We start from the raw sequence: 12,754 nt of genomic DNA on the forward strand, positions 1-12,754 counted from the left end.
CCACAAAAGTTCTCTGAGTCATCATAGAGATTCATTAGGCGCTTTCAGTTCCTGGTGAAATGCAAGGTCGCTGCTCCGTGTTTGGGTTCTCAAAGATTTTGTCAATCACTGAACTTGTCAGACACACAGAGAGCTTTATTATCCTCATTTAAACGCTGCCTGGGTTTCACTCACTCCCTCTACCCCCCCCTTTTTTTCCTCTCTGCTCTCTCATCTTTCTCTCTCTAGTTCTTTCTTCCTGTCTCACTGGAGTGCTGATGCTCATGTGCCACAGACACAGTAGAAGGGAAGGAATCCCTCAGTACTGCTGATTGATGTCTTGCTTTGACATCTAATTAATGACAGTGGAACTTTCTTCTTTATCTTCTCCCCTTGCCTCACGTCATGCCTCTGTCCATTCTTCCTATCTCCTCTACTCTGTCCTCCATTCTTCTATCATGCAACCATGCTTTGACTTTCTCTGCCCCTTCAACTTTTCCATCTGTAGTCATCAGAAGCTTTTAAACTTTTTGACTCCAATACTTCACATTTTGCTTCATGCCTTCCACAGATTACGGAGGGACTTTGGTGAAGATATGCAGGTATGCATGCAGGCATTCGCTCATGCAATCAATCAGAAGAGTCAAAGGGAGTGCTACGTGTCACAGATGCTCAGTGAATGTGAAAAGAACCAGGGTGGGTGGACCGGACATTCCATACCAAACAAACAAACAAACAAACAGCTAGCTTAAGTGGTATCCTGACGAGTAAACCATCTTTTATACGGCATAAAGGTGTCACTTTAGCCGAGCGGACACTCGCAACCCAAGCATAAATCACGCTTTAGTCGGCAGCAATGTTGGTGTTATGCAGACTGTCGTGAAAAAGAAGGAGTTGAGTTTGAAAGAAAAGCTCTGGATATACCAGATGATCCGAGTTCCTACCTTCACCTGTGATGATGAGGTTACTGAGAGAAAGAATGAGATCACAGATACAAGCAGTCAAAATGATTCTGCTTCACAGGGTGGCTGGGTTCACTCTTAGAGAGGGTGAGAAGCGAAGGAGTTCACTGCCCAACTTTTTTCTGTTTTGAATCCAATACCTCAGCTCAGGGTACTGGCCGATAAAGAGAACCAATATGATATCAGTGCTCTCTTTCTTTTAAATTCTGTAACCTCAAAGCATAGAACTCATTGGGATCGTTTTCATCGAAGGGAACATGAGGCCAAGGACTGCTGTGGCACTAAAAACTAAATTGTTGGCTGTTTGTGACTGAATAAAATGTAATTGATAGCATAAACACTCATATTTGTAATGCAATGATGAAGGCTCTGACATTTACTGTGAATCAGTAGCATCTGACCAATCCGCTTAATAAAATCTAGTATCAACTGGTGTCAAAACCGAATGGGCAGATTGGATCAGCCCCGGGAAGAGCTGGAGGACGTGGGTGGGAGGAGGACACCTTGGCTACCTCACTTAGCATGGACGGACGGATGGATGGATAAGATCAGATATTCAGTCGCTTTGCAACAAGTGGGTAACTCAGCACACACACCACAGCAGGTTTGCTGGATGGTTGTTTGTGTTCATGTTGATCTCAGTATTTTGTTTTCAAAAGTGTAGTCACGCATGAAGTGAGAGATGCACTGTCCTGTTTTCCGCCCTCCATTTCCTACACAGTGTGCTATAAATGTCCAACATGGGTATTTTTTGCTTCTACAAATATAGACGTGTATATGAATAAACCCATACGAGAGTGAATCACAGGGGTACTGAAGGTTAATAAATGTAGTCAGTGTTTGTGTCTGCAGTCTGATATTTATGCCACTGGGAAAAGGTAGGATCTGGCTTTATCCGAGAGATCTCGCCTCCCTGTATTTCTACCTCTCAGTGTGAGTCTCTTGCTCCTTCTGTCTTGGTCCACTGATCCAGCTCGGAGTTCCAGAGAGGCTACAGTACGTTATAAGATTGGGCATCAAAACAAGATAAAAGGGGCCGTGCTGCTTCAGTATCCTGCTGCTTGCTGCCAGCGACCGAAGAAAAAACGCCAACTTACGGATCTCTTTACTAACTGAAAAACCAACACTCAGCCTCTTTTTACTTTTCTGTTCCAGAACCGCGTTTACCCATCAGTTTGTCCATGGTAGACTTAAGTATTTGTCCATTTTTGACTAAAGACACATAAATAAACAGTCGTGTTTGTCCAGTGTTTTCTCTTCCGCCTACTCTGTTGTTTTCCATTGTTCATATTTTTTATCTGCGTCATTTGTTGGTTTCTTTTTCATCTTCAGTTGTGTTTTTTATTTCTTTTAAATTCTCTCTTTGAGTCAGAAGAGACATGGTGAATGGGGGTGGGGGGTCAGAGGTTTGTTTGTCCATTGCAATCAGCATCCTGCCCACAGTAAGAGAAGAATGAATCACAGACTTGGAGTATGATGCCAGCAGGAGATTCCTGAGAGAGACAATTGAGCATGCAGAGCACATGAAACGGCGTGCACCAGGAATCCCTCTCTTCTCATCTTCTCTCTTTTCTCTTGGCTCTCATCTTGTCGCCCGTCCCTCTGTTTATTCCTGCTAAGAGGTGAAGCCGAAAGGGAAACACTTGGCACTCACTTTCCCCCAGGAGAGGGTGAACAGGGTTTACTCAGCAAGCCAGCGCTCCTAATCTTGGCTTGCGATACCTCGGGGGGCTTGAAAAGTCACCTCATTTAAAATTGAGACATGACTAGAAAAAAAAAAGGTGGAGACATAGCGCTTCCAGAGCGGGTCGGTCGGGATTCCTCCCACATCCCTCAAAGCTTTAATTAAAAGACCGAGATGATGTATAGGAGAGACGAGTAAGCAGAGACGAGGGTCAAGCCAGCTAATCGCTCCTCCAGAGAGGAGAGATAGAGGCTAATAAATAGAGGATGTAGACAGACAAAGAGAGGGAGCCAGAGGAGTGATGGAGGAGAGATACTTGGCATTGATAGAGACAGAAAAATAGAACTAGTAAAGAAAAGGATGGAGTGAGAAGTCATTGAGACATATAAAGGAGAGTAGAAAGCAGCGGAATAAATGGCATGGCAACCAGGAGAGCAGACACAGCAACACGGTTTCAATCACAAGTGGATAATGAGCCAGACTAAACAAGGTTTAATGATGCCAGTGTGTCGTCTTACCTTTTCAAAGACGGGCTTGTTGTTATTCACGTCGTCCACTCCCACTATGACCTGGGCCGTGGATGACAAGGCCTGAGGTCCACCTGAGGCGTTGTCATCCGTGGCCGTAACATTGAGGACGTATTCAACCCCCTGGAGGTGAGGGGGCGGGCTGGAGCGCAGACGGATCAAACCTGAAAAAGACAAACGTAAGGACACTCAGTCAGCTGGTACTGTGATAAATACTTGATGTTCAACCTTTAAGTTTGAGATGAACACATTTCTTTTTCTGGAATTTAAGGAGACAAATTTGAATTAGCATTTGGAAATCCCAAAGATAATACAAACACTTTAACTTCACTGCAACTATTAAAACTGGGCTGACCACACGTTTAGCAGATATGGTAATGAAGCCATTACAGAACATGGGATGTTGAAAACGTACCAGGACACAGAGGATTTCTGAGGTAACTCAAAATCTTGTCTCCAAATCCCCTGAGCTTTCGCATCAGGAATAAAGGCGTCAACCAAAGATGTCGTGCGGAACGGGTTGCGTTGCGCCTATACTCATGAAACAACAACACAGAGACTCCCTAGTCCAAACCAAGATGGCAAACTCTCCTACTCCTTTCAGCCTTGACAAAGGCAGCACAGACCAGATCCACTCCTTCCATTCTTATCTTTAAAAATTAAAGCCCTAGACATATAATATTTGCAGGCTAGTATTTCGCAATTTCGTCATTTATTTGTCGCGCCCCAGGTGTGTAAAGGTCTTTAAAGGTGCAATGTGTAAAATAAAGCCAGAATGTAAGCCAAGTCCGTATTTAAATGTATCAACTAGGGCTGTCAATCGATTAAAATAATTAAACGCGATTAATCACAAAGGAAACACACATTTTTTATGCTTTCAAAATGTACTTTAAAGGGAGATTTGTCAAGTATTTAATACTCTTATCAACACGGGAGTCGGCAAATATGCTTGCTTTATGCAAATGTATGTATATATTTATTATTGAAAATCGATTAACAACACTAAACAATGACAAAAATTGTCCGGAAACCGTCACAGGTACTGTTAGCATAAAAAATATAAATTTTCATTCAGATATCTTGAGGTCAGAGGTCAAGGGACCCCTTTGAAAATGGCCATGCCAGTTTTTCCTTGCCAAAATTTTGCGCAAGTTTGGAGCGTTATTTAACAATGGATTCCTTAGCTTTTTTAGTTTAATTTGATGCAAGTATCTTCACTCTAGCTTTAAAGCTGACACCACTACAACCTAAAAATCGTAAGTTGCGTAAATTCATTAAAGAAATTAGTGGCATTAAAACAAATTTGCGTTAACACATTATTTCCTCTTTAACTTTGACAGCCCTAATATTGACATTATTAAGTGTAAACCCATCAGAAAAATGAAAAGCCAACTCAGCAGATGTATGGTTAAGCATATAACTAGTACCAAACAACGTACTACAATACTTATGTGTTAAATACGAGATTGTTATATAAAAATCATTTTTGAAGCAGATAAAATTCCGAGAGCAGAGAGCTTTGAATTTCTCATCTTAAAATGGTCCGTTTACAGACAGTTTTTGTTCCTTAAAGGGAAGCCATATTATCCATTGTATCTGTATCAGTGATGACATCTCTGTCAGACTTCCATTCATGTATTGATGTTCAAACTGTTCAGACCCAATCCAGTCACTGCAGATATACGTCAAAGTAAACCAGTGAGCTTATTTTAGCATGACACTTCAGTACAATCATTCTCGATACAATGCAATCTTAACGCTATAGACCCAGCCAATTTAACTGACTGCCTCAAATTCTGGGTTGACATCAATGGCACAGCCTTTACAGTAATTGCTGCAGCTCATACCTCACACATCCTACAACAGGTACTCAAAGCTGAAGTTGCAGACAAAAAAGAGGATCATCTCTCACATAAAAACCAACTTCTTAAGTAACAAAAAAGATGTGGGAGCAAACAGAAGCACAAGTGACTCTATGTAATTTCTCCTTTAAAGTCTCTTCGCTGAAGTGGAACACTTGAACACACACATAGTGGCTGTGATTTTGAGTGGAGGGAAGGGTGAGTCAAGCAGGTGAGTAGTAGCCAAAAACTGCACTTAGGTATTCTTATTTTATAATAAAACTGAAAAATAGCCATCAAAGTCCCTGTCGTCAATTAAACCAGAACCTCCAAGAGACTTAAGAATGTAGTCACTTGAATATAAAGATTATAAAACAGCTTAAAGGTGCTAAATTAAAAATGCAGAGCATTAATATAGCAGCAAACAAGTATTTGCCATGTTTGTTATGTTGATGCCATAGCTCTTTTGTGGATTTTCCTTCCCAGGGAGTGACGATGAAATTTAGCTATCTATCTAACTCTGGGACTGATAACGCTGTTCCGACTCACACCGTCGCTGCAGAAGCGTGGCGTCCTCCCTCCGGTTCCCCCTCAAGTTAACACTGCTAGATCTGTCAACACTGTTTTTGCACTGGTCGTGCTGTTAGCACCATTAGCTGCTAGGCAGCTCAGCCGTCGCCATGATTGAGTTGTTGCCGTGCTGAAGCAACACCTCAATCATAGACGTGTTCTGAATTTGGAATTTAGCACCTTTAAGGTTAGATACCAATCTAATTACTAAGTATAGCGTGTTGATACTGTTTGGCACTGTGGAGTGGAGCAGTTTGTCAATATAAACGTGGTGAAAACAGGCTTCACCATCCCAACGTGCCACTTCAATCATCAGTCAACCTTCACCAGAAATCTACAGAATTTTACCAACCACCCCTTTATGGCAACAAAAAGAGTTTTGATGATTAAAACTAATAACCTGTGAAAGCTGTATTTCAGATACCCTCTTAAGGCTGACGGACCCGGTACGAAATGGGTCGTACCTTGTGGCGTAGTTACAAAAACGTTGTAATGGAAGATAATCTATTCATAGGATACAGTATATGCATGCCATACCGTTTGAAAACCTGAGGTCTTCAGCTTTCAGAATCTGTAAACCAACTGTATGTTGGTCAAACTATGTCTTATTATAAAGTAAAATCTGCCATTTTGGGCCAAAATAACCCGTGGGTGACAGTGTCAGTGTGAGCACACTGCACACAAAGAGTGTGACTGCAAAATGTGATGTTTGACGCCTTCGTTTCACCAGCTGTGTCTGTGAAAAAAGGTGTATTTATGCTGCATTGGAAAGCTTGGAAATTTTGATCACAACTTGTTCACAAAGTTTATTTCTGTACAACTGTATTGTTAATAAGACAGCTTGACTAACATACAATTGGTTTACAGAGTCTGAAAGCTGAAGACCTCAAGTTTTCAAACGGTATGGCATGCATATGTTCTATGAATAGATCATCTTCCATCGCAACTTTTTTGTAATTGTGCCACAGGGTGCGACCCGTTTCGACTGAGTACCGGGTCCGTCGGGCTTAAGAGGTAAAGAATAAAACAATAAAAACTGTAAACATGAGAGACTCACTTGCTAAAACGAACATTATTGTACGATATGAACAGCTCTCCACAAATGCCAGAAAATGACCCTTGCATGTACCAAGAAATGATAACTAAATGAAAACACTGAATTTTCAACTGTTGGAGATCACTGATTAGCTGTGTATGAGTGGACAGAGGACTCTTGGCAACCTGAGGGTTTGAAATCTATAGAGAGAATCAACATTGATAGTTGAAAATAACCCGCATTGTCCTTAACACTGTCTGTTGCAAAGGCACAAATGTTTCCATTGTAAGTAAGAAGAAAAAAGCCAAGTCATGAGAGAGAGAGAGAGAAGTTTCTGGTGTACACACACTTTATTTTAGTTGTTAGCTCTGAGAGAGAATTCATTAATTATGGCTACACAACATATGAATAGTTAAATTGATTGGTATTCCCTTTTAGCGCCATCATTCTGGCATTCCATTTCATCCTCTCTCTCTCTCTCTCACTCTCTATCTCTCACTGGCTCTCTCTTTCAGTCCGGTGTAGGCGTCTCATCTGCATCCCACTCTCTGCTTTGAATGACTCTCCTCCACTCTGCATTCATCTCACCCTCTGGTGCTCTGTTTACTTTGTATGTGTGCTTGTGTGAGAGAGAGTGTGTGTGTGTGTGAGTGTGTGTGTGGGCTAAAAGTGCGGACACACTTATTAAATCCTCCTTATCTTCAGAGGCAGCGGCAGGTGCTGTGGCTGTCATGTGTTCACTTGGTTTTCACAAGAGAACCTGGAATTGGAATCATATGTACACTTGTCATAGATATGTATGTGTGTGTGTGTGTGTAATATTCATCCTTCTATCTCTGTTTACCAGACCAAAGGAACTGATGAGACAGATTGCAGCCAGACGATGTATGAGTTTGTTTTTTTATGTGCTTGTGTTCATAGCTACTGCACCAGCACGACACATGCGAGAGGAAGAATTACATCGTATCGATTTGATTTGATTCTTTGGAAAGGATCGATAAAGGAAACATGATAAAGAAAAAGAGGAGAGTAGTTGTTGTACTCAAGTTAATACTATACAAGCTCATCATTTTTGAGCTGCACATGTACAGTATGTCCCTTCTGTTTGCCTTCCAGTGTGCGTGTGTGCGTGTGTGCATGTGTGCGTGTGTTGTTGCGCAAGAGATGGAGGATTGCCACGGAGGGGGTGTCTGCCTCGAGGTGTTTGTCACAATGGCTGGTTCCCTGGCACTGCTGTCCATGGTTAAGGGTATGCGTAGGGGTGTGTGTGTGTATGAGTGTGTGTGTGTGTGTGTGTGCGTGTGCGTGTGCGTGTGTGTGTGTGTGTGTGAGAGAAAGAGATAAAAATAGACAGGGAGGGAAAGAGGGGGGAAAGATGATTCCAATTTACAGTTGTAGAGGTGTAAGGGGAGGAAGCTCTGCCTCAAGAAAGACATGTCACATACAGTGTCAGACACTTATAAATGCATAAATATACTCGCACACAGACCGTAAAATACACACGGGTGCACACAAACACTTATATTCAGCAAATGCTGCTGCAGAGGTTTATGCCGGGTATAATAAAGTCCAGGATCTTTTTTTTTTTTTTTTCCCAGGCCAGACTCCAGCCAGCCAGCACTCTGTATGCAGAGCAAACCGAGGGGATGTTTTGCAAAAGCTTGTATGTAGATGATTGATACGTCTCACAGCCTATTTTTTCCTGTTATTTCACAGGAACAACACATTGCCTTTTTCTGTTAAGAGAGTCCAGATTCTGTGGTTTAACGCAAATCCACCACATGCACGTAGTTTTTAAGCTGTTTTCATTTTTATTAGTCTTGCAAAGTTGACCCAATTTTCACAACATTCTGCACACAGCAGTGTTGATATGCCCTGTTGGCTCAGAATTACGGTATTTTTTTTTTTTACCACTGTGAAACACAAATGCTTTTAATACTGAAGATACACATGACATGATTCCTAAATGCCTCCTGCTAGAGTGCCGACATTTTTGACATTCTCTGGATCAGCCCGCAAAGCCTTGCAATCTTGCAACAGTGACATTTTTTAACCTTCAATCTCTAAAAGAAAAGTTAGCACAGCATATTTTAACTATTATATTATATTATATAAGGCTTTGGTGTCTCAGAATTGTGATCCTTGTAACCATGTAACTGTGACACACAAAAGAAGTGGATGGCAAACAGGAAGCGATCCATAACTCCCTTAGAGGAAACAATTTCACATTAAATTATGTGGGCATCCAGGCTGTGGTGCATTATTAAAACAGTATCACAGTGCCTTGTTTTTGTGTGTTTGTTTTGTCCCAAGCTCACGTTGGTACATTGTCAAGCACACAGGAAATCTCGCCAAACAGACCCAGACACAGATCCTAACTATTTGTTTGTCTTTTTCCTCACATCTGAGTTGGACTGGATGCTGTTCATACCGTAAAAGAGTCCCATTTGTCTACAAGTTTTGACAAATAAACGCAGGTCTCAATTAGATGCCGGGTAACTTTTGTCAATATGGACATGCTACACATTGTTAAATTAGTTAGATTCTCCACAATTCAATCGTTCAGTTCATTTTACAGAAACCTTGAGAACCAAAGTATTATTCATTAAATTATTTGGTACTGTTAAAGGAACAGTGTGTAGGATCTGGCGGTATCTAGCGGTGAGGTGAGGAGATTACAACCAACTGAAGCCTCTCCCATGTGCCAAGCATGTTGGAGAGCTACGGTGGCCAACGCGAAAAACGTGAATGGTCCTATCTAGAACCAGTTGGAGCAGAGCCAGTGCGTAGAGTGTGTATGGGAAGGGAGTGGTGAAGCAAGAGAGAGAGAGCAGTGGCAACGGGAGCGAGTAACGTTAACGGCCCAAGCAGGAAAAGTTAACAGTGTTTGGTTTGTCTGTTCTGGGCTTCTGTAGAAACATGGTGGGCTATTCATGGCCTGGCACAAGCAGATATGTGACACACCATTTGTACCTAGACTTTTTAAACCACAGAATTTGTACATTGTATTTAACAGAGCTGTCTTGGATATTAACTCCAAGGCTATGACCATGACTCACATTATGCACCAGCTTTACAGTATATTTTAAATAGGCAATACTTTAGAGGTATAAATAAGTCTGCAAGCTGCTATAATATACTGTGGGGTCAAACATTCACTCAGTAGAAATCAATAATTGCAATGAAGGCAACACTTCACGATAAAAATTCTTAAGACCCAGGCCAATTTCAATATTTAACTGGAAGTCTATTCAGCACGGCTACTGTGTGGAAGCATAACCCACTGATAACCTCAAGCCTGCATTACATGTCTTTACATTTCAAATCTGCATGTACAATTCCCTCTGCGCCTTCTTTCATGTAGACCAGGCTTTTAATTATGGACACTTATTCCGTGCTAGCGTTGCTGAATGTCAGTCGAGGTTTGTCCATTTCAGCAGCTAGCTGCATTCAGGCCAAATCTCCCACCTGGACACCTTTACCACGATTAGAAAAGGCAATTTGCTCATACTCTAAAATGACAGTAGCCTGGACAACGGTGTGCTCCCAATTTCTCATTATCCAAACCAAATAGGCTATTGTATGGTGCGTTGCTGGGGCTGATAGGGGTTGCATTGTAGAATGGGCTTACAAGAGATTGTGATAAATACAAAAAAGAGGTACAATGAGACTAAAATTAGAACAATTGTTACAATTGCTACATAAAGAGCAACCGACTGGGGTCAATAAAGACTGTTCACAAAAGATGAATAAATAAATTAACTATCCATTTAAATGCAGATTATTTCAATACTGCAATTAACATTGACATCAATTTCATTTTGTATCATATTATTAGGAATAGCAAGTGGTACAATTGGTGCTAAATATACAGTACATGTTATATTTGTAGATACACCGATCAGCCTTTACATTAGGACAGCATGGGCACAAATGTCCATCTCATGGTGGCATAAGAGGTGAGGTTTGGGAATCATTAATGACTGTACAAAATGTTGTGCCAATTTATCTGACAAATGATGGGATTTTTCACTGGGTACGTGTAATGCCACCAGCAGACTATCGGAAAAATCAGGGAATCACCACAGTCATTACAATTCATCCTCCTGGGACCATGAATGGCTGTATAAATGTCATGGCAATCAATTGAGGAAGCAATCCCTTTTAAACTATATAAAAACGTGATAAACAATGATAAAAGTATTAATCCTATAACACTGTTTTTACTACTGAAACAGCATACAATCATAGTGCTGCTGTATTGATCCCAGTGCTGTAATACTCACACTGGCCACTGTAACTCACAGCTCTAGTGATGTAATGCTGATCCAAGCAACTTTGCAGCTGCAGGGGGCCCAAAACAGGGAATCTGGTAGAGGAGGTACCAAGATCATATGTATGGTAGAGGAGGGACCAAGATCATATGTATGGTAGAGGGTATATGCTGATTAGTAAGACAGAGACCAGTAGAATTGAGGAATACTACGATTTATGATGACAGGAAAAGAGGGGTGAGTTCTTTGTCCCAAGTATATAAGGTTATGATCTAAAGACCGCGGGTAGTTGCGTCCGGACAGACGTGTCCGGACCTGCTCGGGTTTTGGTTGTGTTTATGTCTGTTGATATTAAACACCATGAAAACTTTTTGCAAAATACTTGTACAGCATTATGTGATTCATTTGAGTAACCTGTGTTGACTTTCTGACACCATTAAAATTGAACCTGAAGAACATTGAGCTGGGATCTCTGCCGTTCTTAGCCCAAGGCTTGAGATTTCCAGACTCAACACAATCCAATAGCTAGGTATAGATATTTCAGTCTAAACCAAAGTGTTGGACAGACCAATTTACATTGCCATCCCCAGAGCCATGACCCTAACATGGTTAAAAACAGATTGTTTTGATTGAGTCCCTATGAAAACTGTGAACTGTTAACAGTGTACTCTGTGGATTGTCCAGAGTAACAAGTGTTACTGGAAAGACATGTACATTTTAATGTGTTTTTTAATGCTTTGAACACAATAAATTGTCTAGTTTTTCTCCTCAATTGTGTTGGTGTTGAGGCAACATTTTGTGTCTCAAAACCTGTGGCATTATTTTAAATGATATAATAATTCAAATGAAAGTAATTTGAGTGTGAAAGCCTTTTGCATTAGTAGTAGTAGACAAAGTAGCAATAGTAAAGGTAGCAGCAGAATAAAATAGGTAAAGCAGTAGTGATGGACAGAAATAGTAGCAGTAGTCAGTTTTTTTTTCGAATATCAGAAAGTTGGACTCCTGACCCCTAGAATCATGAATTAGAATAAAACAAACGTGTATATCCATACCAAAGATGCATTAAGAGCGTAAGCACTCTTCCACCCAACCTCTCTCCACCCACGCTGCTCCAACAGCGCCGCGGAGTGCACTCATGCTTAATGAATTGAGACAGAAGGCCAGATAAATGTGACCAGTTCAGTAAAGGCAGCAGGCAGACACAGAGAGAGGCTACTGCCTGCTCGCTATGTTGCATATACAGGGAGCACCGGAGGCGCCCTGTAGTCCGATCCCCGCTTTACTCTGCCTCTGGTTGGCATAAACATCTAATAGGGCCTAAAAGCCTTAGATGAGAGCAACACATGCTGGGTAAGTGGTTGGAAATGGGACATGGAAAAGGTTTTAGGACATTCCAAGAACAAAGCATACAGCGAGCGTCTGTTCTAATCTATGAGATATGTGTCCCTGTAGTATGGGTTATGGCCCTGTGAGTATGTGCAGCTCTCTGAGTGTGTCTCTGGGTGTGTGTGTTGGTCTGCATGGATGCATGCATACATACAGTACAAGTTTGGTTCTATGTGGGGATGCTAATTTAGAATTTTTTTTCTAACCGATAACCGACCCTCGTTAACCGATTGTTAACCGACAAGATTAGTGTGTCGCATGCAGCTGTGCGCCAGATGCAGTGTATGTGCAAAACAGACAACTGAGTCCCCAGTTCACCCGTCCGGAAGAGCTACTGTAGCAGCCACGGTGCTGCGTGTGCTGTCGAGGACACATGCAGCCACTTTCCCAGTAAGTCTAAAGCGCAACATTTAGTTAAGCTGCAAGGTTGTCAGCTGTGTGTCTGCCCGGCGTAATGACAAACCGTGTGTGTGGTGGCAGTGAGTATGGGGTTGT

At 41.6% G+C, this 12,754-nt stretch overlaps 1 protein-coding gene across 1 annotated transcript in view; it reads right to left on the minus strand.

The window, feature by feature from the left end:
- Positions 1-12,754, minus strand: part of LOC141783216 (neural-cadherin) — a 335,373-nt gene that overhangs the window by 189,805 nt on the left and 132,814 nt on the right. The window contains exon 8 of the mRNA XM_074660373.1: positions 3,144-3,316. Within this exon, the coding sequence (XP_074516474.1) occupies positions 3,144-3,316 (173 nt within the window). The remainder of the gene's footprint in view (positions 1-3,143; positions 3,317-12,754) is intronic.

The sequence above is a fragment of the Sebastes fasciatus genome, chromosome 2 (assembly GCF_043250625.1).
Source record: "Sebastes fasciatus isolate fSebFas1 chromosome 2, fSebFas1.pri, whole genome shotgun sequence".
NCBI lineage: Eukaryota > Metazoa > Chordata > Actinopteri > Perciformes > Sebastidae > Sebastes > Sebastes fasciatus.